Below are 25484 nucleotides of genomic sequence, written 5' to 3' on the forward strand. Positions count from 1 at the left end.
AAACTGAGGGGCTTGTGTGAGTATGTTTTGTTTTGCATGTACTTGAGAGAGAAAAATCAACTAACTGGTCCATACATGTCTATATGCCAGAACCTAATTAAGTTGTTAGGAACAGTGTATGGGAATAATAACAATTTTTTAATACATGTGTACTATTTTCATCAGGTATGTATTATTACTACTTGCATTATTAAAACCTGCTTGTTAAGTTAGATAAGAGGGAACAGATGTGTTGACAGTGCTGCTGATATACTGCAAGTTTATCTGATAAATAATATGTGTTTTCCCCCTTCCCTTATAGCTGCACTCTGCTGTGACCAGGATCCAAGTACAAAGACCTGGTTTCAATTACACATTTGCCCATATCTGCATCCTAAATAATGACAAGTCTTGCATAGTGGATGATATTGTACATGTCCTGAAGGAACTGAAGGCTGCTCGCTTGTCTAATCAAACTAATTTTGCTATCACGTATCCCATCACACTCTTAAAAGATGGCAGGGAAGTGTACAATGGGCATCAGCTTGGTGGTGTCACTGTGCACAGCAAAGACCGGGTGAAATCTGCAGAAGCTGTTCAGCTCACCTACTATTTGCAGGCAATCAACTCCCTGAACGACATGGTGGCAGAAAAATGGGAATCCAATTTTTGTGACACTGTCCAGCTTTTCCAGAAATCCAACCCAAATGTCACAATGTATCCCTTCACATCCTCTTCTCTTCAAGAGGACTTCCAGAAGACAAGCAGGGTATCAGAACGTTACTTGACCACAAGCTTAGTCCTTGTGGTCACATTGGCCATGCTCTGCTGTTCCATGCAAGACTGTGTCCGCAGCAAACCCTGGCTTGGCCTCCTTGGATTGCTAACTGTGAGCTTGGCCACTTTGACTGCAGCTGGAATCATTAATCTGACTGGTGGGAAATACAATTCTACCTTCTTGGGAATTCCCTTCATCATGTTAGGTAACTATGTCTTACTCTATTATTGGTGTTAATGTGTCTGAAATACTTCATTTGTCTGAGGCATTAAATGAACCCAAGGCTAGCAAGAAGTCAAAGGAAGGGGCATTTGGGTGAACCACAGTTCATTTAAGCATTAATTCTGTTCAGTTTCAAAATTAAGGAGGTGGTCATATTTGCTTTGCAGCCAACAGTTTCCCAGAAGTCTCAGTCAGCCTATTTATCCTTACACTGCAAACTGAAAATCAGTTCCCCGGATCCACATAATACTTAGAATCTTTATCATTTATACTTCACATAGAATGGAATTTCTCTCTCTCTCTAGTTAAGCTGTTCCGAAGCTTAATTCTGTCTGCCTTTCTGATATAGAAAATGCATGGGTTAGCATTGGGAATTATGCAAGCGATGGAGAAAACTCAAGTGTGCACTTCTCGGTAGAAAAATTGGTTGGCTTTGGAATGTAGCTTTATAAAAGAATCTTGCATGGCTCATCTTCCTGAAATTAAAATGTCAGTGAGTAAGAGGAGTAACATGGTCTTTCCATTTGCATTACACACAACATACTGTCATTCTACTCTTTGCCAAGTACACATTGTTTTTACCACTGGATTTTATTTTAATCAAATTTGCTTAGGGATCTGTAGTAAGTAGCCCTGGTTTGATTGGATTTACGCTTATCTCTATACAGCCTAACTGAAGGATATACCGCTGAACTAGAGATGTTTGCTTTCCAGCAAAGAAAAATAGTGTATTTGAGACCCTGTACCTCAAATGTTGCAACTAAGAGAATGACTCTGGGTCTTAGTAGGATTTATACTTCCTTAGAGATCTCAGGGAAAAGAAATCTCTATTTGTCTGTGATTTTTGACCGCAGTGATCATGACATAGTAGGAATAATAGAACAGTTAACTGGGTATGATTCAAAAGTGTGTTCTTCTTGCACTGATATAGGTGGCATAAAGGATGGATAATGCAAGCAGTAACTATGATATCAAATAATAACCAATCTTTGTCTTGAATTTGGTGACTCCCAAACATTCTATTATTAACAGCCTTGCTCAGGTCTTACAAACTGAGGGCTGTGGCTGAACCAGTCCATCTCATGTTGGATTTTTCCTGCTGCCTTCAACTTTTCCCAGCATTTACTGACTTTACCAGTTGTCTTCTTAGAATATGATCGAAGTATGATAGCCTGAGTTTGGTCAGTTTAGCTTCTAGGGAGAGTTCAAGCTTGATTTGATCCATAACCAACTTATTTTCCTTTTGGCAGTCCATGGTATCTGTAAAACTCTCTTCTAACACCACATTTCAAATGACTACTTTCTTCCTATCAGCTTAACCAAAACTAAATAGAAACTAAAACAGTTTTTCCTCAAATTTATGTTACAAAATACTCACTGGAGGAATAAAATCTACAAGTCTAGTAATATCGTAATAATTTAAATAGTGATTTTTGATATGTGAAATACTAGCTGGATTAATGGATCAAGATATATGTTGTCAGAGGTCAACTATCCACATTTTTAATTGGCAATGAATACACTGTGATCTTACTTTTTAATTGGTTAAAATTAACTGTGGCAAGCATTACTTGAATTTTTCATTGTTCTGCAACAGATAGAAACACGTTTTTTGGTCCCTCCAGGAATAAGTTTCAAGCAAGCAATTCAACTCTAAATAATTGTCAGAAGAAAATTGCCCAGTTTATTTGAATCCTTCCAGTGCTTTGCATGGCTTAATAAAAACTGACAAAAGCTAGACTGCAGAGTGGAAGAACAGAGCATAGCTGAGTCTAAAGAATCTTTAATGAGAATTAGTTCAGCCTGGGAGACAGCTTTATCTCAGCCAAAATATAACATTCTGTACTAGTCTCAAGAAATTACGTATTTACTAGAGACAATATATCTGGCTGTTCATTATAAATCAGTATGAAAAATACAACCTTTTCTACCTCTGGTGTTCTGGCTCTAAACAGCACTAGTTGTTGCTAGTCCTACACAAATTTCTTCTCATTTCCCTTTTGCCTCTCCATTCCCTCTCTAACCCTTTCGGCCTGTTTGTCACAAGGCCTTCCTCCCTCTATGCCCCATGTTAAGGTTCCCCTTGACTAAAATGAACTTCCTGTTCAGTAGCTCCCACCACCACAACATTATAGGACTGTTTTTGCAGTTAACCAGTAAAAAAATGGACAAGAGTTGGTTAAAAGTATTGATTATGAGCCTATTATATATGATTGAATCAGCAAGCTTTGGATAAACACTATGGAGTACAGTGATTGATGAAGTATCTTCCTTGACTTATGGGCTTTGTGGTATGTTACATACTAACACAGGACTCTCTCATCATTTGTTTTGAAGGATTACACCTCATATCTATTTCTGATACAATGTTTCCCAATGCAGGAAATTCCTGAGATTTGGGAGGCAATGATTGGGGAAGGTGGAATTTAGAAAGACAGGGAGCTCAATGGGAATGTGATGGCATAGAGTTCATCTTTTGAAGCTGCCATTTCCTCCAGTGGAATTGATCTTAGTCAGGATAATATTTTTAATTCTGGGAAAACTCCAGTCCACACCTGGAGGTTGGTAACCCTAGGTTTAGTGCTACTTGTTAGACTTCCACATTTACCATGCTCAGCAAAGGGTTGCAGTGCTGCTTTTCTTGCAGTGCTCTTTCCCTTCATATGTGAACACAAAGGCAGCACATATCCCATCACATCCTTGTGCCATATTATCTACAAGATCTACAAACCAGATTTGGCTTTCTCCAGAAAATAAGATGTGTCATCAACTTGCAACCAACTCATGGTGACCTAAGCCATGAGGTGTTCATGGTGGGAGATGAGCAGAGGTGGCTTCCCATTGCCTTCCCCTACATAGCAACCCCAGTCTTCCTCCAATGGCCTTCCATCCAAGTATTGACTATGGTCAGCCCTGCTTAGCTCTAAGTGCTGATGAGCTCCGGTGAAGCTGATCTTTTCAGGCTGCCCCAGAAAGCAAGCCTAGCCTTTATGTCTGGATCAAAGCATGTCTAGAGGATAGTCATCTAGCTGCTCATATAGTTATTGCTAGTAATAATAGTTCTCAGATTTCACGTTCATTGCCAGTTTAAAATGACTTGGAAAGACCTTTGCTGAAATCCTGAGGAAGCTCCTGCAAGCTGGACTGGACAGCACTGAGCTGGGTGGAACAGATGCTTCATGTAAGGATGCTTCCTATTCTCATTACTTCTGCAGCATGTGGAATTGTCAAGTTGAGGAGTAGCACAGGCACCCAGAAATAGTAAGAGCAGGGTAGATAAAACCCTGAGTGCTCATCCACCACAGAAAGTGTGATGTAGACACACCAGGAAAGTTTTCATGCAGGCACTTTTACTTTTTTTCTCCTTGGAAAGGCATGCAGCATCAAACACCAGGGGTCCTAAGCAACCCTGGCATGCAGTATATGTTGACTGATTCCAGGATTTTTTTCTCCTTGGGGAGGCATGCAGCATCAAACGGCAGGGGTCCTAAGCAACCCTGCAGTATATGTTGACTGATTCCAGGATCCTGCTGCAATGTGGGAGGCAAAGGGTTTCCTTCTTTCATTCTGTGATTGCAGCAGGCTCACTGCACAGTGCCAAGGGAAGGTGGAATGCATGTCTTTCAGCATGACACAGACAACTACCAATACTGCCTATCAGATGAATTGCATTTCTGCCGACCTGGCCTCGCTCCTCCCTCTCCCAGCAGTACTGACAGCTTGGATAACAGGCTGAGGGTCACCCCGTGCCCTTAATCTTGACAGGCAAATATGCTGTGCTGAAATAATTACTCGTTTGTGTCTAGTGCTTTTTTCTGAAAGGATACCTCCTTTCCTGTTAGAACTTGCTACATCTATCCCCTCAGAAGGAAGAAAAATCAAATAGAGAAATGTCTACATCCATGAAAAGAATGAGAGCTATCTCTTTGTTGGTGCTCTTGCATGGATGAACAAGAGGAAGCCAATGAGAACAAAGCTTTCCTCCCATTCTGAATCCAGCATCTGGGAGTTTGGGTTTGTTTTGAAACAGAAAGAGTCTGCTTCCTGCCTCCCCCCCCCCAAAAAAAAAATCATCCGAGCAACACAGAGTATAAAACAAATCAGAAAAGCAAGGCTTGTGACAATAATTTGGCAAAGTGTCATGTAGCTACTGAAAATACTGATATTAGGCATGTAAATCTAAACTATATTCTTTGTATTAAAAAAGAACATCCCCATAGATTTTCAGAAAAGACCTGTAGTTTGTTAACCTCCTTGAAACAGCCAAGGAAAGGAGAGTCTGTATAAAAATAACTGATTATTTATAACCTGGCCCAGAAGGCCAAACATACAGTAAATGCCCATGTGCTTATATTTAGCTGCTTATTTGGAAGTGTGCTATAGTTAAACTGGGCACGGAATCCACCCTTCATAACATATTACAATGACCTCAGATTTTATCCACTATCTGGATCAGACATTCTGGCATGTTGAATAAAGTCCAAATTAAGAGATACATCGGCTGATTATTCATTCTGCTGTTTTCCAATAGGTAACATTAGATGAGCCAAAATATTTTGCCACAAGTGTTCTGACTTTTAAAACGGTGAAGTTTATGTCTCCCCTCAAAAAATCTTTGAGATGTAATTTAATTCTTATCAGGTATGCTGCTATGAACTTCTGTTTCTTTCAGGAATGCTTTATTTCACCTGTTTTTGTCCCATAGGTCTCTCCACTCCCCAGTTTCCCCTTCTATCATTCTATTTCAGGAGTGGCAAAACTTGCTTAACATAAGAGCCATATAGAATAAATATCAGGTGTGGGAGGGAGGGAGGGAGAGAGAGAGAGAGAGAGGTGGAAAGAAAGCAATTTTAATTTTAAATGCCTTCTCCAAGCAGCCAGCTGGCTTGGCTTGGAGAAGTGATTTAAAGAGAGAAATGCCTTCTCCAAGCCAGCCAGCCAACAGGGCAGTGGGGGCTTCCACAGCCACACAATATGTGTAAAAGAGCCACATGGCTCCCAAGCCACAGTTTGGCCACCCCTGCTGTGTTTAATAGTAAACTGGCTGGCCACTGTGTGGATGATGAATGCTCACACAAGGGGGCAACCTACAGGCAACGTGGGAGGCTGTACCTTCTCAGAGGGACTTGCTGCCAGTTATGCAAACCATATAGTTTTGGAATAGCCGGGAGGGGGGTGGCTTGAAGGCTGCCCTGTAGATGACTACATGTGCTCCAGAAAAAAAAGAGAAACTTGAGACTCAGTTAAATGAAGAAAGGAGGAGATGGTGGGGAGGGAAATGTATATGAAGTTTTCCCACAGTCCTTCAGCTTGCCACTCTTTTCCCCCACAAAACTCTGGGAACTCACGTCGCTTTCTGATTCAGGGTCTGGGCTTCATGTTTTTCCTGCTCTGTCTGTTTGAAAGTATATTGTCCATGTAGTATCTGTTAACTGACTCTCAGCTTTCCTCAGCTCTCCATCATTTTCCGCTACCCCCAGTTCTGATGAAGACCTATTTATCCCTCCCCTTTCCCCATCAGCCTGTACTCCATTTGCTTTGCTTTCAATAGTCACAGCAGAACCCATCCACATTCTCAACCTGCAGCCTATTCTCTGCCTCCTGGGCTTCTCCAGTCATTTCTCTGTACACAATCAGTACTTTTCTCCTGTCAGCTTTCTTGTTAATGTCATAGACCACTCCTGGAGAGATAAGCATTGCTTACCTTTCAGCCTGACAAGGTCCAAAGTGAGTGGCACAAAATTATTCATAGAGAGATTTAAAATGCTGCAAGTTTCTTTCCTTTACAGGTTGCTCCATTTCCACTGTTAGGGCCCCTGCAGACTGTTGTTTTTAGTGCAAAGAGAAGCATTTTGGATGATCCAGGTGTCTTTCCTCAATGTAATGCTTCTATTGCAAGGTGATTTTTTTTCTTCCTTAGCATCCAGATACTCAAATTATGAAAGTTGGTTGCTCTGAAAAACAGGATTCACCTCCCAGCTGATTATCACAAATGCTATGTAGACAGGGACATCAAATCACACTGTTCACAGTACGTACATGTGAAACAAATGCCCTATCCTTGTCATTTGTTATTTTTTCCCCAGAAGAAAATTATGCCTGAACACAGTGAAAAATCTAAAGATGACTGCTTAAAATGTATTCTAATTTCTTTGAGTGGCTGCCATTGCATCATACATGTATATCTACTGTATATTTATATTTTTAAAGTCTCATAAGGTATTGCAGCAGATGAGCTTAAAATAGATGGTTGCCAGTAGAATTACTTCATCTCCTTGCAGTAATGCCTTTTCAGACTTTTCTATTTATTTGTTTTAGATGTTTTGGTAAACTGTGCTCTCCCACCCCTTCTTTCCAGCGCTGCCTGCAGATTTACAGAAGGTTTTAAAAATAAAAGCCATGTCAATTATTGTGTTTTGCTAACAGGGCAGTGAATTGGCAAAGCACTGAACAAGACATTTCCCTCAGTCTGTATCTTGCCCCTTGAGGACTGGATATAATACTATGAAGGGTTTGCAGAGAAATTGTGCAAAAAGAAAAAATGCTTTGGAGATTCTCCCTTTAGAGAATCATCTAGATAAGCCCTCTGTCGATTAAAATCTTATTTCTTCTGTAAACTAATTTAATACAAGCAGGACTGTCGGGAATCGTATGTGGGATGTGCATGTTTGCAGACTAAAATTTATTTACATTTCTAATCTGCTTTCTTCCCAAGGCTCAGGGCATGCAGTAACAATATAAAACATTGAAAAATAAAGCACATCATTACAAAGCAACATCAGGCAGAATGACACAGGCATCTCAAACAGCCCCATGTTCATTGTTCCTCATTAAAGCCCAGTTTCTCAAGTTATGGTTGGATTGCTGACCATCCCTACAAGATTAAGTGAGATGACATGTTCTAAGCTGTGGATGAATCAACTGTCCTCAAGGCAACTGTGTGTCCTTCCCAACAGGAGGATTCCCAGCTGGAATCCCAAAGCAGTTCAGCTAGCACAGATGCAGACATTTTTTATTTGCCTCGGTATGCATTCATTATACACAGCCAATAAACATCATCACAAATATTTTTAGCAGGTAACTTTCTGTTCAGAAGGATATCTAAGACAGCTTCTTAGAATTTCAACTACATTTGAGCATTTCTGTTCATCTATCATATTGGATGCTTGAGGGTTTAATTTTTCTCTTGCATTGCCATTGTTTATATATGTGTTTATATCCACCAAGTCTTAGGCTCCTGTTCTCCAGCAGTTTAGGAAGTTGTGTAAGACTAAAATGTACAGGAGCAATTTGACATCAACAAACAGTAGCTATTTTTCTGATTTGAAATATGTCAGGAAGATACATGTGCAGCAATGGAGGGGCTCTTTTGTCTTGTTGTTTAGTGTGACTTTAGATTTGTAAATTAGTTTGAGTTTTACTTTTCAAGAATAAAACAGGATCTTTTAAAACCTCCTTGGGATATTTGGACAAGTTTTTACCAGTGTGGGCTTCTGAATACACCAGTAGGTGATGTGAAAGACCTCCATCTGCCTGAGACTCTGGAGAGCCACTGCTAGTCTGAGTAGGCAGTGCTGATTTCCTCAATTATCCATCCTACTCCTTTTCTATAAAATTGGAAAGTGCATTGGAATTGGGGGACTGGAAAGTGCATCTAATACGGCCTAAAAATGCCTCCATCTTGGCTTGCTCCATTTGCAAGCAATTTACCTCAAAAGCTCATATGGATTGAGCTTCTAGGTTAAAAGCTGCCCTCTGGAAGAAGGCTCTAGAGGCTTCATGTATTCAAAATACAAGGTCAGATCTCATCTAAGAAATCAGAATGAGACCGTTCAACCTGTATGAACCAGGCCCAGTATCAGCTCCAAATAAGTCCTCAAGACTGCATAGTGCCTCAGAATCACCACCACAAAAGAAATTGAAATTGAAACACAAGTCTTCACATCCCTCTGCCACCCAACTGGGTAAGGATCAATCCCCCACCTGGTGGCCCAGAACCCCATCTCCAAATTGCAGACAAGTGCTGTCTTCCTTGTCCGACAATGAGGTCATTGGGGTTGCCCCTCATTCTCCCTTAAAAGCTGAAGCCCCTCCAGCTAAACAGCTCAGCACGTTTTTGGGAGACTCCATGATCCCTCAGTATTGAGGACTTCCACCTACAAAGTGGTTTCAGTATGCTTCACCCATGTACTGGCCCATGCGGTGGGAGCAGTAACCACCACCTTCCATGGAACTGGACTCATGGCCACACTGTGCCCCCCATTGGCTTTGTTCACTATGGATTTGAGCTCTTGGAACTGGATGAAGAAAAGCCTCTGTCTCTGGGTGACTCTAATGCCACTTTTGAACCATCACTGGATGAATGTATTGCAGATCCGTCACCTGTCTGCCCAATGGAGGATCTCTGTCTTTGCTCTGAACAACTGATTTGGATGGCCAAGTCTCTCAATATAGAGGTGATCTGCTCAGAACTGACTACATCTTACCTCATTTTTAAGGTCCTTTACCTACCCAATGTGAGGTTAATTGCTTTTCCAGTGCTACTGGACATAACCAAGTCCATTTGGACCAAACCAGCATCAGTCTGCCCAGCTGCCAAGAAAACTGACCATAAGCACAAAGTTTGGGTGGAAAGACTGCAATTTCCTTTTTGCCCACCCTACTGGCAACTCAATTGTGAAAGTGTTCATTCCAGCCAAACAGTGCTCTGGACCCCATTCATCTCTATTTGTTTGGGATGGGCTTGACCATAAGCTCTACGTATGATTTAGCTCAGACTCTACATATGGCAAACTTTAATGCCATGATGGGATGCTACCAAATATTCCTGTGGAAGTAAATGGCTAAATTCTCTCCCAAACGAGCATAATTCTGTGGCCACATCCTATAGGCCAGGGGTTGCCAATGGTAACTCTCCAGATTTTTTTTGCCTACAACTCCCATCAGCCCCAGCCATTGCCCATGCTGGCTGGGGCTGATGGGAGTTGTAGGCAAAAAACATCTGGAGAGCTACCATTGGCCACCCCTGCTATAGACAGAGGGCTTTGTGCTTGGAAAGCAGCAACTAAATGCCATGCTACACATCACTGACTCCTACAGTAGATCCATTTTTTCCACCATAGTCCTGTAGTGCCACTCCTGACTTTATTGATCCCCAGCGACCCAGTGATGGTTATGACTCCTATGGGCCAGGTAATGTACCCCCTTTTAGGGGCGATTTTTCCTCTATTTTTATGGACTCGATTAAGCAGGCAGTAGTGTCTGCGATATTCAGTGTCTGCCAGACTGGCACAGAAGGTTCCCAGCCTTCAATGTCCAGAGCCTCCTCCAGATCTCCCTCCCCAAAAAGACCTAGGGGTGCCACTTGGCTGACAAAAGCAGCAAGGAGGCAGGTCCCCAGTACCAGGGAAGATAGTGAAGATCCCCCTGACAGGGAGAAATCCCCAATTCCAGACATCAGGAGGGAGGATGGTGAATTTATTTCTGATGAAGAAATAGAGGATGTTGGTGTCCCTGAGCCATCTTCGTGTTTCTTTAAGTCAGAAGAATATCAATCCCTATTGTCCAAAGTGCTGGCAGCCCTGGATCTATATGAGTCACCAGAGGACCAGGATACATCTAGCCCTCTGACTAATCCTAAGAACAAACCTAGGGGCAACTCTTTTTCCCATGTTACCGGTCTTCTGATAAGGTTTTTCCATTCCAAGTTGTTTGAAAGACAGTTAAAGATGGAATGGGCAAAGCCAAACTCCAACAGGCAGTTCCCCAGCTTTGTCAAATAAACTATATTCTTTACCATCATTCGCTAATGAAATGTTGCAGGTCCCCCTGATAGATGGTCCGGTGGCGGCTCTGCAGTCCCAGGGTTTGTTGGCAGAGGATGGGCATGGAACAGTACATGACAACTGGGACAAGAAGATAGATCTGGCCCTGAAAAGAAACCATGAGGCTACAGCCATGGCAATAAAGGCCTCAGCCATCAACTCCTAGTAGCCAGAGCAGCCATAGTGTGGATCAGGCACCTCACCCAGTTGCTACCGGAGGCCAGCAAGAAAGTGCTTGAAGGAACCAACAGACTCTTCAGAGCAGCTGAATTCTCTGCAGTTGCATCTCTGGACACTTTGACCTTTTGCTCCAGAGCAATGGCAGCATTGACAGTGGCTAGGAGGGGCATCTGGCTTCAAGCATGTCCAGCAGATCTACATTCTAAGAACATAGTAGTCTCCTATCTATTACAGGGTGAAAAGCTTTTGGGGGAAGCGTTGGAAAAGATCTTGGTAGAAACCAGAGATAAGAAGAAGGCCATGCCTAAGAACATCCGACGTTCGGACAGGCGGAGCTTTGGCCCCCAATCCTTTTGCTCTTCTTCATTGTCTAGACCAAGACAAGACTCGAGGAAGCTATCCTAGGGGCAACCAAGGCAGTCCTTTCGTAAGTCTTTTTGCCAACTCCAGATTCCAAAGGCAACATTCAGACAGGACAGACAAAGATAGAGACGCCAAGTCTACTAAAAGATGACTGGGAGGCCCTCCCAGTAGAGGCCCGCTTACTTCAATTCCAGTTAATATGGGCAAAGTCACTTCCTGGATGTTAGAAATTATTTCAAAAGGCTATGCCATAGAATTCAAAAGAACCACCCCCCACCGCTTTCTGATTTCACCTCTGCTTGCGGACCCAGTTAGGAGGAACATCACCCGCCAAGCCATAAGTCACCTACTGGACATTGCGGCTATAGAACCGGTGCCACTGGATCAGAGGGGCCAAGGTTTCTATTTCATCTTCTTCACGGTTCCCAAAAAGAATGGGGACTGGCGGGCCATTCTGGATCTGAAGTTCCTGAACAGGTCCATCAGAATACACCACTTCCGTATGGAACTAATCAAGACCGTTATGGAGGCCCTTCAACCAGGAGAATTCCTAGCATCTCTGGACCTCACCGAGGCCTACCTTCACATTCCTATCCTCCCTCTCCACCGCAAGTTCCTCCAATTCTGTGTTGACAGGAACCATTTCTAATTCAGAGCTCTGCCCTTCGGGCTGACCACAGCCCCGAGGGTATTCATGAAGGTTCTCGTAAATTTAGTGCCTCTCCTTCGCCAGCAGGGGATGCACGTACATCCGTATCTGGACGATCACCTGATTCATTCCCCCACAAGGGAGAAGTGCCTTCAAGATATACAACAGGCAATGGAATGTCTCCAGAGGCATGGATTTCTACTCAATCTCAAGAAGAGCCACATACAACCAACACAACGGTTGGAACACCTGGACATGATAATAGACACCCGAGCAAACGCCCTCTATCTCCCAGAGGAAAAGGTTCAAAAGACCAAGAACCTGGTACAGACAGCCATCCAAACAGACTCATCTTCACTGCTGACCTTGGTGAAGTTGATGGGGGTTCTCATCTCCAATCTCGATGCTGTCCAATGGGGACGTTTTCACACCAGACCGCTTCAACATCTATTATGACCTTTTCAGCAGCAGATAATGGAAAAGCACAACCGCATGATTCCAGTTCCATTAGTGGTGCGAGAAAGCCTACAATGGTGGACCATCGACTGAAATCTCTGGCAGGGGAAGATATATTACTTAGAGAGGGAACTGCAACTCTTCTCCGATTTGAGCCTACACGATTGGGGAGTAACCTTACTAGAGAGACCAAGACAAGGTCAATGGTTCCCAAGAGAAAGCAGACTCCCAATCAACGTTCTGGAACTGAGAGCAGTCAGACTAGCACTTGTGCATTTCAAGGACCAACTACTACATCAACATGTCCTCGTCCGCACCGACAATATGGCGGCAAAGTCGTACCTCAGTCATCGGGGGGGTCCAAATCACAGGCTCTTCACAAGGAAGCAATGCTCCTTTTTCACTGGGCGGAGCAGCATCTGAGCTCAATCAGAGCAGGACACATCAAGGGCTCCAGCAATGTCAAGGAGGACTGGCTCAGTCGGGAACACATCCAACCGGGGGAGTGGTCCCTGAACAGGAAGCTATTTCTCCAAGCAGTTGCACACTTCAGTCCGCCCGTGGTAGACCTGTTCACATCTACTCAGAATCACTAGCTGCCACAGTTCTTCACCAGTTACTTCCATCAATAGGCAGAAGCCACAAATGCCCTCACTTCCAAGTGGCCACCAGGTCTACTCTGCACTTTTCCTCCAATCCCCCTGATTGCCAGGACCCTCAGAATAATAAGGCAGCAGAAGGCGGAGGTTTTCCTAGTAGCACCCTGGCGGCCACGTCATCCGTGGTTCTGCTCGCTATGTAACATGGCAGTAGAAGAGCCTCTTCATCTTCCAGTCTGGCCAGACTCTCTGCTGCAAGGCCCCATCTGGCACCCTCATCCAGAATGGCTGCAGCTGACCGTGTGGAAGTTGAGCGGAGTGCGCTCCTGACCCAAGGTTACTCGCCTGCGGTGACTGACACCATCTTGGTTTCCAGAAAGGCCTCTACCATCAGAATATACAACACATCGTGGAAGGCCTTCCATAGGTGGTGTAGAAGAAAAGGGGTCAATCCGTTGCATCCCTCTCTACTATCAGTACTCCAATTCTTACAGGATGGACTCGATTCGGGCTTGAAGCCAGCTACGCTGTGGAGGCAAGTAGCAGCCTTGGCCTCCATGATTCAGGAAATAGAAGGCGTGAGTCCTACTATGCACCCCCATGTTTGTTGTTTCCTACAGGGAGCCACGCTATGCTCTCCACCACAGGTGCATAGGTTTCCTACATGGTGTCTTCATCCAGTGTTAACATCATTGACTAAACCTCCCTTCAAACCTCTTGGGGCAGTTCCTCTGAAGTGGCTTTGCATGAAGGTGATTTCCCTAGTCGCTGTGACTTCAGCTAGAAGAATCTCTGAACTGTGGGCATTATCGGTAAAATGCGAACTTTGCACATTCCATAAAGACAAGATGGTGCTACATTCGGATCCCACCTTCCAGCCAAAGGTCTCCTCAAGTTTCCACCAGTCGCAGGAGATCTCTCTTCCCTCTTTCTGTCCAAATCCAAGTCATCCCAGGGAACATATTTGGCACACACTTGACGTCCATCGGGTGTTAAAATTTTACATCTCCAGGACTGAGTCATTCCGTAAAACAGATACCATGTTCGTCAACATTGCACCTCCAAATTTAGGGTTATGCATATCCAAATCAGCTATAAGCTATGCTATCAGACTCTGCATCGCGGAGGTGTACAGGGCTCAGAACTTGTCAGTTCCCCAGGGGATTACTACACATTCCGTTCGCACTGCTGCTACCAACGCGGCGTTGACAAGAATGCTACAGTGGAAGAAGTCTGCAAGGTGGCCACCTGGTCCTCTATCTCGACATTTGTCCGCCATTACAAACTTAACCTGTACGCCTCAGCAGATGCTGCCTTCGGGAGGAAAGTACTGCAGTATGTAGTTTCCGAATAGGGCAATCCCACCCTGTACGTCTCTACTGCTCTTGGCACTTACCTTGAGGGGTCCTTCTCCTCAGAGGAAAGGAGGGTATCTTGCCCTCCCTCTGTCACCCTATCCTGCTTACTTCTGAGTCTTTCCTCCTCTACTTCATATTCCTTCTAATTCCTACTTACGCCTCTTAGAGCTTAGACCAATGGAAGTGTTTTAGCCTCATTGCTAGTTAGGCTTTTCATAGTAGTTATAAAGTTCAATGTTTTTTCTCTCCAGTAGTTACAGTTGTTTTTTCAGAGCAACTTTATACTGCTTCTCGGAGTCACCTGAACTGAGCAAGGGGTGTTCCCAATCCACAGGAAGGGGAAGAGCTTAGAATATTCCTGCCTTCCTGATTGGATGGTGGGAAACACCCAAGCTGCCCTCCTTTCCTCTGAGGAGAAGGACCCCTCACAGTAAGTGCCAAGGGTCGTTCTCCACTCTGTTTCCCTCATGTGGAATACCCATAAAAGGCAGAAACATCATAAAAACAATTCAAGATAATGGGTCCTTGGTAATTCTTTCATGAGACCGAGTCAGTTAACTTCAGTGTAAATTTCCCATAAAAGGGGAAATCATGCTTACTTGGGAGTAAGCCCCATTGAAATCATTGGGATTTAGTTTCAAGCTAACATGCAACATTAGCCTACACAGCAGTGCCTTTTTCTGATACATAACAATTTGTGTTTTATTATGAGGTTCTACTACACCCTTTAGCACTGGTTCGTCATGCTTTGTTCCATTTCAGTCTGAAAGGAAAAAAATCTTGGGGAAATGTGGGGAAAAGGAACTGTCCTGTAGTTTTAAGCTTCAGTCCTTTAGTAAAGGTGCCTTATACCACTAATCAGAAAACAGGTACTGAAAACACTAGATTGCAGCGATAGTAGGTACCTGCTACACATGGAGATACCATTTCCCTAGTATTTTCCCCTTGCAGTTTATGGGCTGCCACAACTTTGCACTACTTTTGTGGAATTTCCCAGAAAAGTCTATGGCATCATTCTGAGATACCCAGTTTTGGTTACTTCTCCCTGCAAAAATGTTTCCTCCAGTCATGTAGCATCCCAAGTATGGTGGCTGCACTGCTTCTATATCCAGCTTTATCGTTATGCTAGTATTTATCAATAGTGCAAAATTTTGGCTGGTCTATGAAGCCTACAATGTAGTTACACATTTCTTTTTTCTGGTCTTTCACCATTCCTCAATATCCTAGACGTTCTTCCTTCCTGGATATTCTTCTTTTACCAACCATGACCTTAATCAGAAAAAAAAGTTATTTCATCATCTTTTAATGAAATAAATGATACTCAGATTAATGAGGGCCTGGACTGTAAAATATATTCTTAAGTAATATATTAAAGGAAGCAGTGGGACTTAATTTTCTTGCTTTGGTGTTCAGTATTTTGTTTTTATTTAGTGGAAGCTGAATTATGTGTTTTGGTTGGAGAGAACAGACAGTATTCATGCAGAACCACAATAAGGGAGACAGGTATGTCAGATTTCCAGGATTTTAATCTGACTTTTTCTGTGCCTCTTTTTCTTCTTCTTCTAGTACTCTTGTTTGCTTGAACATAATCATTCCAGATGCCACAAGCTTCACTCAGAATATCCATCCATTTTATCATAATCTCCTTTCTGCCCATCTGGTGCTACCATATCCTCTGTGAGCAGGTCAGATTTTCTTTTTTTATCCAGATAAAAGATTATCTGTAACTGAATTATTGCCTTTTCAAAGCTAAAGTTGATATAGGAGTAGATATTCTGTACTGTGAAGCTGCAAGGACAACTGAGGATGTCCATTAAAACAAAATGGCAATCCTAATAAAGGAATGTCTATCAATATGAGGCAAAAACATAAATGGAGACATTTACATAGTCAGAATATCCAAACCTCACAAGACCCTGAAAGAAACAAAGATACAAACAGAAGAATCTTTCAAACTGTTTTTCTCTCAGGTTGCAAAGACTTGCTGAGATTCTAAGCAGAGTGAGGAATGGTATGCTTGTTCTCATGGAGACTTCAAGACATTTGTGACTGTGCAATTAAAAATAGCCCTAAGCCAAATTCTTCAGCACAAAAATTGGTCCATTCTATTTCAAAAGCTAAAAATCATTGTGATTTTGTTCCCTAAGGGGATATAAAGCAGTATGACGTGTATTATCAAGGACCCGATGAAATATTTCTTGAGGAGTGAGGCTTTTCACAGAACTGTATTTTGTACACAAACCTGTGATTCACTGGAGAGCTGTGAATGGCAAAGAAATCTATTCTCAGCAAAGAAGGAGATTTCTCAGTAATAACAAGGTAATGTTACCAAGTCAGATGAAAGAAATCTTGAGAAAACAGTGGGTTGGATCTTTTTACTAAGAAACTCTACTGGAGAGTATCTGGATTTTGTAGGGCCCACTTCCTGCCCTATAAGTTTGCTGCATTTATGCCTATCCCCCTTTTCACTATTTATTCCTGAGAGGCACATTCAACTGTCTCAGACAAAAATCTTCCTGTCCCACTCTTCACTTTCCTAGACAGAAATTCCTATGTCATTGGGTATACTGAATTAAAAAACAACAACAACAAAGTATTTAAATTGTGAAATCATATAATGGCAATTTTACTTTCCTTTTTGGTACTCTGTAAAGAACTGTTTTATTGGTGGTGCTTTGTAAATAGCTGCCAGAAATTTCAGTTAAACAATTATGAACACTGGGGTTGGGAAAATCTTTCCTGTAAGTAATACTATGAATCAAAAATGTTATTTTGTTTTGTAAACATTTCTGTTATAACTCCATTTGTTTGTTTGAAACATTTTTGTGCCACCTTTCTACCCAGTTAGAATCCCGAAGGTAGCTCACATAAAAATATTAAAACATATGATCAACTAAAACAATATTTAAAATTATAAAATAATAGTAAAGGTAAAGGTAGTCCCCTGTGCAAGCACCAGTCTTTCCAACTCTTGGGTGATGTTGCATCACATTTTTACAGCAGACTTTTTACGGGGTGGTTTGCCATTGACTTCCCCAATCATCTACACTTTCCCTCCAGCAAGCTGGTTACTCATTTTACCAACCTCAGAAGGATGGAAAGCTGAGTCAACCTTGAGCCAGCTAAAATAATAAAAGCACATAATACTATCAGAACCGGGGAGGGAGGGCCAATAACAGTTATTGGGAGTATGTCAAACAAAACAAAAGTCTTCACCAGCCTGCAAAAGATACCAGTAGAGGGAGACAGACAAATCTCTCTTGGAAAGGAGTAACAAGCTTCTGGTGCCACGGTCAAGAAAGCCATTTTTTTGGCTGACACCCATTTCACCTCAAGTGCTGAAGGCAATTCAAGCAGGGCTTCCAAAGATGACTGAAATGAACAGGTTCATATGGGAGAAGGTAGTCTTTAAGGTATGTTGGTCCCAGGCCATACATGGCTTTAAAGGTCAATACTGGCACCTTGCATTGAGTCCAGAAGCAAACTGGAAGCCAGTGCAGATGGAACAAGACTGGAATGATATGGTCCCTGCAACCCACTCCAGTCAAGACTCTGGCCACAGCATTCGGTACCTACTTCAGCTTCCAGAGAGTCTTCAAAGGTAGCCTAACATAGAGTGCATTGCAGTAATATAATCTAGATGCAACCAGGGCATGCACCACAGTGGCAAGACCTTTTCTTCTACCCAAGAAGCTGGTGAAAGGCACCCCTGGCCATTGCTGTCACCTGTTTATCCAACAAGAGGCCTGGGTCTAGTAGCATTCTGAAGCTGCAAATCTGTTCTTTATAAGGAATTCAACCCCATCCAGAACCAGAGATAACTCATCTCCTGGACCAGACCATCCCCCAAGTAGCACCACAGTTTTGCCAGAATTAAGTTTCATCTTATTTGTCCTAATCCATTCTAAAACTGCCTCCAGGCACCTGTTCAGAGCTTCCACAGTCTCCCTGGGATCTGCTGGTAGTGTGAGATAGAGCTGAATGGCATCTGCATACTGGTGACAACTCAGCCCAGATCTCCAGATTACCTCTCTCAGCTACTTTATGCAGATATTTAAAAGCATGGGGGACAAGATGGAAGCCTGTAGGTCAGAGGCTAAGAGGCAGAGCAGCAGACCCCCAGCATCACAGTGAAACCTACCCTTGAAATTAGACTAGAACCACCACAGAACAGTGCCTTCTAGTGCCAGTCCCAAGAATCAATCTACAAAGATGTCATGATCAATGGTATTGAAAGCCACCAAGCAGTCCAGGAGAATTAAAAGGTCACACTCCCTCTGTCCATCACCCAGGGTGATCAAGGCTGTTTCACAATCCTATAACCAGGCCTGAAACCAGATTGGAATGGATCTAAACAATCTACATTCAGGAATCCCTGAAGTTGGTCAGCTATCACTCATTCAGTCATCTTGCTCAAGAATGGCACATATAAAAACCAGACAGCAGTTCTCTTTAGGAATGTGTGCACCACTGCCCGCTTCAGAGCAGGAGTTACCACTCTCTCTTTCAATGAAGCATTCACTGTTTCCAGACCCAGTCCACCAGCGCACACACACACACACATATTATGTTATGTTTATTCAATTTATATCCCACCCTCCCCACCGAAGCAGGCTCAGGGCAGCAGATTTAAGTAGCCAGGAGAACTTACTCAATAACTTGAGAAACACTTCCCACAAAAGAAGAGTCAAATTTATGGTTCCATTACCATTCATTCCAATTCCATAGCTTAAATCAAAAACGTTGTATTTGGTTTTTATGTATTTTTGCCATCACGGGTCACTCACAGTATAGTCGAACAGTAATACATCTTCTGAAGTTCACTTACTTCAATGAATTTAGAAGGGAATGATTCCATTCAGGATTGTATTGTCGGAGTCCAAACAGACTTCCATTTTACCACACTTTGACAGCAAATAATTTTCTTAGTTACAGAGATCTTAATATCAAGAGACGTTTTTAAAACACTGCATTGCTTCTTAATAGAGTTTACTATTTCTCCTCTCCTTTTTTTCTTGAGGCTGGTGCCTTCTTTCAGTACCTAGCTCCCTTCCTTTTTGTCCCTGATTTCTATCTAGCTCTTGAGTGTCTCAAGCAGTTTCCTTTCACAACAGACCAGGGATCTCCTCCTCCTAGAGATAACTCTCCCTGTTTAACTGGGCAGAGATTCTTCCTGTTTCCCTAGAAGATATATCCTTTGGCCTGAACGGGAGTCTCATCTCGCTACCCAACATCTCAATCCCAGTTCTTGTATATGTATAAAACTGTTTTCAGCACAGGCTGAGACTCAGACTCTTTCAGCTCTGCAAGTGAATTTTTCTCAGAGCAGATTTTCAGCAGTTAAGGTACAGAATTGTCTCTATTCTCTCAAATCAGGAATTTGTCAGAATGCCCTTAGCTGGAGCTGGCCTGTCACTCAAAGCTCTCAATTCTTGAGGAGATTTAACTCTTTACCTGCTGGCAGCATTTTGAAGCCTGTTTTAAGAGCTGTCCATCACACACACATTATATCATATATCTGCATCTGAAGCCCTTCAGAAAAATTACTTGTCTGATTTAATCAATAAATTCCTGTATCTGTAAAGTGGAATGTCAACATGAAGATATTACTGGGTCCTGAATTCAGGAATGAGATGGGAGTTAGAACAAATCCTTGCTTTGCTGCCAGATCCCCCAGTTGCACAAGTTTGTGTTCACATGTGCAGTTGCCTTATGTCAGCAGGAATACCCAACCAGCAGCAGGCAGTGGCACACAGGCTTTCTGGGCCATTGGAGGAATTTTGTATGTTCAGCAAAGAACATGCACAGCTTGCCTCTGACTTAAAGACACATGGCGTAGCCCAGTCCCTGTCTCTGATATGTAGTTATTTCAGAGGAGAAATTGGCTATGCTCACCTTCACTTTCAAAGGCAGCATGCTGGGAACTAGGTTCTGAGGCCAGAAAACCTTTGCATTTTAGCTGAATCTAGTTTCTTTTCCATAAATAGTCATTTTAGGGAAGAAGGTATATCTGAACCCCTTCTCCTTAAAATGACCACACTGAGAAGAGTAGACTCAGAGAAAGTATGCCTTTTCCGCTTAGCCATCCTTTCATTTCCAAAGTGAGAACCAGAGAAGAAAGTGAAAGCTCCTTTGATACATTACTTTGAACTCTATCTTTCCCTCTTCAGGAATTCATGGGAAATTCAGTGAAAGGACATTGAGGGAGAAACTTGGCTCAGACTAAACATATGGAAAAGCTTATTGTCTTTAATCCACTTTGGCCTTTTTTGTGGTCACTTTAGAGCAGGAATCCCCAGTGTGGTGCCCATGGACACCATAGTGCTTACTGACAACTTTCCTAGTGCCTGCCAATTGTTTTTGGAAAGTGGGTGAGGCCCCTTTCCAGCACGATTTCTAATTGGCCATTGGCAATCTGATTGGCTGTGCAGATTGAAATAACATTGGGCAGCACGCTGGTTTTATTCTCTTTCACACTCTTTTCCAGTGTACATTTTAAAAAATGTTCCTCTTGTTCACTGCACTTGCTCTGTATGTGTGTGTGTGTGTGTGTGTATGAGAGAGAGACTTTTGCAGTGGCCATTTTGTGTGGATTCCACTACTCTGTGTCAGAATTCCAGAGGTGTCCACAGGCTTTAAAAGGCTGCAGATCCTTGTTAGAGCAAGACATAGGGTTGCCAAGTCCCCTTACCTTTCTGATGGGGGCCTTTTGGGGGCGTGTTCTAGGAGGTGCGCAGGGGTGCAAATGATGTTTTGGACCACTTCCCGTAAAACTGGAAGTAGCCCAAAGCAGGAAATGACTGGCAGCCATTTGAGTAGGATCTAGGGGGATGGAAAATGGACCACTTTAAATGGACTACTTTAAATGTCTGCCAGCCAGGGGTCATTTTGTAGAAAAATAGGTAGTGGAGCTCATTCAGAGATTGTTATGCAGCTACACCTACTATTCAATGGACAAGGTGGGGAGGAGGAGGGGGAACCATCAGAAAGGTTCAGGAGCTGTATTCCTGCTGAATTCAAGGCCTGCTGCCAGCCATTTAATGGCCAGTTTCGCTCCTTCTCCCCTCACACACACACCCATACACTTCTAATCGGGGGTCGGGGGGAGAGGAGCAAAACTGATCCCTGAAAAGGCTTGCTGCCATTTTAGGCTGTTAGCACAATCTAGGTTGTTAGCCTAAACTAGCTGCAAACCTTCTCAGTGATCAAGATCACTGAAGCCTTGCAGCCATTTGAGTGGTCCTTTTTCTTTCCCCTAGGGAAGCAGAATGGACCATTCAACTAAGTAGCAGACATTTGAGAAGTCCGTTTTGCTTCCCCACATAAATGGCTGCTCTGGGGCAGCAACTCATTTTGGGATGGGATTTTCCTAGCTGGCCAGTGGTGGGGAAGCCCTCCCCAAATCAGGGGATCCGCTGCTTGGACAACGGGATTGGGATCCCTAGCAAGGCAGGATTCTGAAGTGACTGCAGATAGGAAGGAAGAACTGGGTGATTTCTTTAACTGGCTGAACAGGAAACATCTCGGTCTTATTGCCATTATCCCAGGGTTAATTAGTTACTGGAGGAGATATTTGAAAACTGCCATATATTTCTCCTTTTTTACCTATGTAATATTAAAGTGAAAAACGTGACCCCAAAACTGATACTATCTTACATTTACTGATTGAAAGCAATGACAACTAAGAGCCAATAGTATTGTTACTATCTGCAGCTGTTGATTAATAACAGTACTAAACCTTGAGTCAGTTTTACTCAGATATAAATGTTGCTTTATTACAAAGAACAAGATCTTTTCAAATGCATAAAAATATTTAAATGTTTTAATGGCAGTCCAATTACTAGGATAAGTCTTTTCACAAATTATGACTACAACTTTTGGCAAAAGAAATAGGCAATGTGCAATGGTCCCATTTTAGAATGCTTTGTTTTAATAGAAGCCAGGTTCACATGGATACGACATCTCAGACGGGCTTCTCTGCAGCACTTGTGAAATCTGTAAAAGGATTAAACTACTCAGTGCCTCCTTTGGCAAGCAATCCGCTTTTAAAAAAAATTAATAGTAAAGGTCAATCTGCCTTTACAAAGAACACAGTGAAAGTGAGCATTAAGTTTTCCCTACGAGAATAGAACATAACTATTTAAAACATAATTAACAATGGGATGTCAGTCATCGTTTTTACTTTTTGCCTGATTTTATGTCTGGGGAGTTTCAGTGCTCCCAATTAGCTTTAATGGGGGCACCGCGCTAGTTATCAAAGTGACAGCCTCGACCTGCCAGCTGAAAGCAGCTATACAACAGTTTAGAAAATGAAGATAAATAGCAAAAGCATCACCAGAAATAGGACACAAATATTGTTTACATGTCTGCTCATGTCTTAGATGACAAGATTACAAATGAAGATGACTGTGTCACACATAGGATGGACAATAACTAAGGTTTGGTCAGTGTAAATAGCAGATAATTATAAGTAAGCAGATGGGAAAATAACATTATATCCCAGAAGCCTCTGTGTTACCCTATTCCAAGCAGAGCATTTTTAAAAATCAGTTTTCTCTTTAACTGCAGAGAATGCTGCTTACTCCTTGGCAAATATCCTTAGGAGAGCAGGTACCCTGCAAGATTTTTGAAGAACTCAGCTACTCACCTAAATAGGACAATCATTAGAGATAGCTTTCAAAAGCCAAGGTTTTTAGAATATACCTTTCTAAAAGAAGTCCAGAATTATTCATCAGAAAGATTCATTATTCGGCCCCTCTACAGCCGTGCTGCAACAGCGGCATTAGGCCGTGGAGCCGCGTTTGCCTCTTGGGAGGAGGGGGAGACCGGAGGATTCCCAGGCATCTGGGACTTCAGCAGAGGCGGTTCGTCAGGATTATAAAGGTCCCCAACCCCGCCTCTTGTTGCGCAGTTCGGCTTGGCTCTCGGCCCACCCTGCAGCAGTTCAGGTTTGACCGGTTGCTTTATTAGGGGCCAGGTAGGAATTTTTTCACTCTCACCTGATTGGCTAATGGTGTGGTGTTTTTTGCTTACCTTGTACTACTTGATAGAAAGGGACTAATGGGTATTAGTTTATTAAGTTTTTGCAGAAGGAGCAAGGGGTTATGGTAACCCAGGGGAGCAACCAGGGCGCAGCACCACTTGAGTGTAGGCGATTGGCAGGAGCAGCAGATGGGCTCAACGGCTCAATGTTGCATAATGCCGATCGTGTGATACCTCCCTACAAGATTGGCTCCTCCTGGGTGATGATGCCAATGTGGGGTTGGATGATCAGCCTGGCTGGCCTGCCATGAGCCAAATCTGCGGCTCATGACAGGGGCAGGGTGGCTCGCCCATATCTGGACAAGGAAGGGTCAAGAGGGTGACCTTGGGGTTTGTCCAGTTTAAGTAACCCTTGCTGTACAAGATAAAAGAAGGTTTTGTTTAATAAAAGGGCCCGTATTACCATAACAATGTGTCAGTCTCTTTATTTCGACTCGGGGGGGGGCAATGAAACAATATGCCATTTTGGTAACATTGAGGTTTCAAATAAAACAATTTTCAACAACATGACATTTTATGAGGTGTTTTCAAATAAAACTATGTTTTCAACATCATTCTAAGGTTCATCTGCCTTTCTGTTTCTGTATTTGATCCTGTTTTTTGTTTACACCAGAGGGTCCTTGAACAGAAAATATAGAACACAAAAAAAATGGAACACCTTTTATTTTATTTATTGTTTGTAACTGATACCCTCTCCTCAATACTTAGGGTTCAGAATATACACCACATAGCATTAAAATGTAAAAAATAGATAGTAAAATCAATACATACAAATAAATACAATAAAACAGATTTGAATTTAAAAGTCCACCAATCACCAGCTCTTTCAAACAAAGAATCTATGGATTTAAAAAAAAAATAGCAGTTAAGCTTGCATGTTGAGATGAAAGATAAGTGAATGTTTTGATTTTGGTAATAAATAAAGTAAGCTAATGACCATGCTAATTTTACAGCATTTAAAACAGCACTTAGTTCTGCTGATTCAGATATAAGTACACCATTTACTGAAGATATTGCCAAGCTATTGTACAAAACTGAATGCTAAAAAAGGGGAAAAAACATATCTAGGCTTACAGTTCTGAAGATAAACCATTGCTGACGTCACCTGTTTTAATTCAGGAAATCCTTGATAGTATTATAAATACAACCTCTATTCACAAAATATTCACAAAATATTAGCACCAAACTTTTACTTTCTATTTTTGTAATTTAAAAAGAAAAGAGAGAGCATTTCAAAGTTGTGGTTGGAAATATAGGGTGGGAAGGGGGGACTCCACTGTTAAAATCTTATAACCTACATTATTTGAAATAATTTTTTGTGCAATATCAACATCTATAAGAATCTGGGAGAATTCTTTAAGGTCAAAAAGTAAGCTATAATTAATGATTAATTTCTATGAGATAAATAGTGTTAAAATCTACACTAGACTTTAATGATGCTGGAAAATCATTTGCTAATGTTGAGTTACTAGAAAAAAACTTGACATTTTTAATATTTGTTCCATTATAAATTAAGATTAGATATCATTCTCTGCAGTGATTTGTGGGTTAAAGCAAATAAATGGAGCTGAACTGTTAAGTCCCTAACCAGAGTTTTGATCACTAACTATTTTTTGATTGTTCTAAACAACAGTGATGCACCAAATTAGGACATCCTCTTTTCTCTCTATTGTTTAATGCTGAGGCCTTTTCAATAACTGAAAGAGAATATAAGATATAATAATTAAGACTTAATAAAAAAATTGAAAATAACGTTGTCTGCATAGGCCATTGTTTTAACATGCCCAGCAGGATATGATTGAGTTTCTGGGTACTACTTTAGAAACAATCCGTCAGTTTAGTGATCTCATGGGCTATAACATCAAATCTGAAATGAATGGGCTTAAATTTTAAATAAAATATATATAGATCAAAAGTTTATTTAAAAAACCTATATTGGGAAAAGTCGTTTCTCTGACAACTTTGATGAGCTTTACAATAATAACCATGAATACATAAAAAGTGCATGGAGAACATTGAAAATATCTTCTGTGG

At 42.1% G+C, this 25484-nt stretch overlaps 1 protein-coding gene across 1 annotated transcript in view; it reads left to right on the forward strand.

The window, feature by feature from the left end:
- The window catches only part of PTCHD1 (patched domain containing 1), a 67369-nt gene that overhangs the window by 35550 nt on the left and 6335 nt on the right, over positions 1-25484 (forward strand). The window contains exon 2 of the mRNA XM_060234073.1: positions 302-962. Coding sequence (XP_060090056.1) covers positions 302-962 — 661 coding nt within the window. The remainder of the gene's footprint in view (positions 1-301; positions 963-25484) is intronic.

The sequence above is a fragment of the Heteronotia binoei genome, chromosome 3, assembly GCF_032191835.1.
Source record: "Heteronotia binoei isolate CCM8104 ecotype False Entrance Well chromosome 3, APGP_CSIRO_Hbin_v1, whole genome shotgun sequence".
Classification (NCBI taxonomy): domain Eukaryota; kingdom Metazoa; phylum Chordata; class Lepidosauria; order Squamata; family Gekkonidae; genus Heteronotia; species Heteronotia binoei.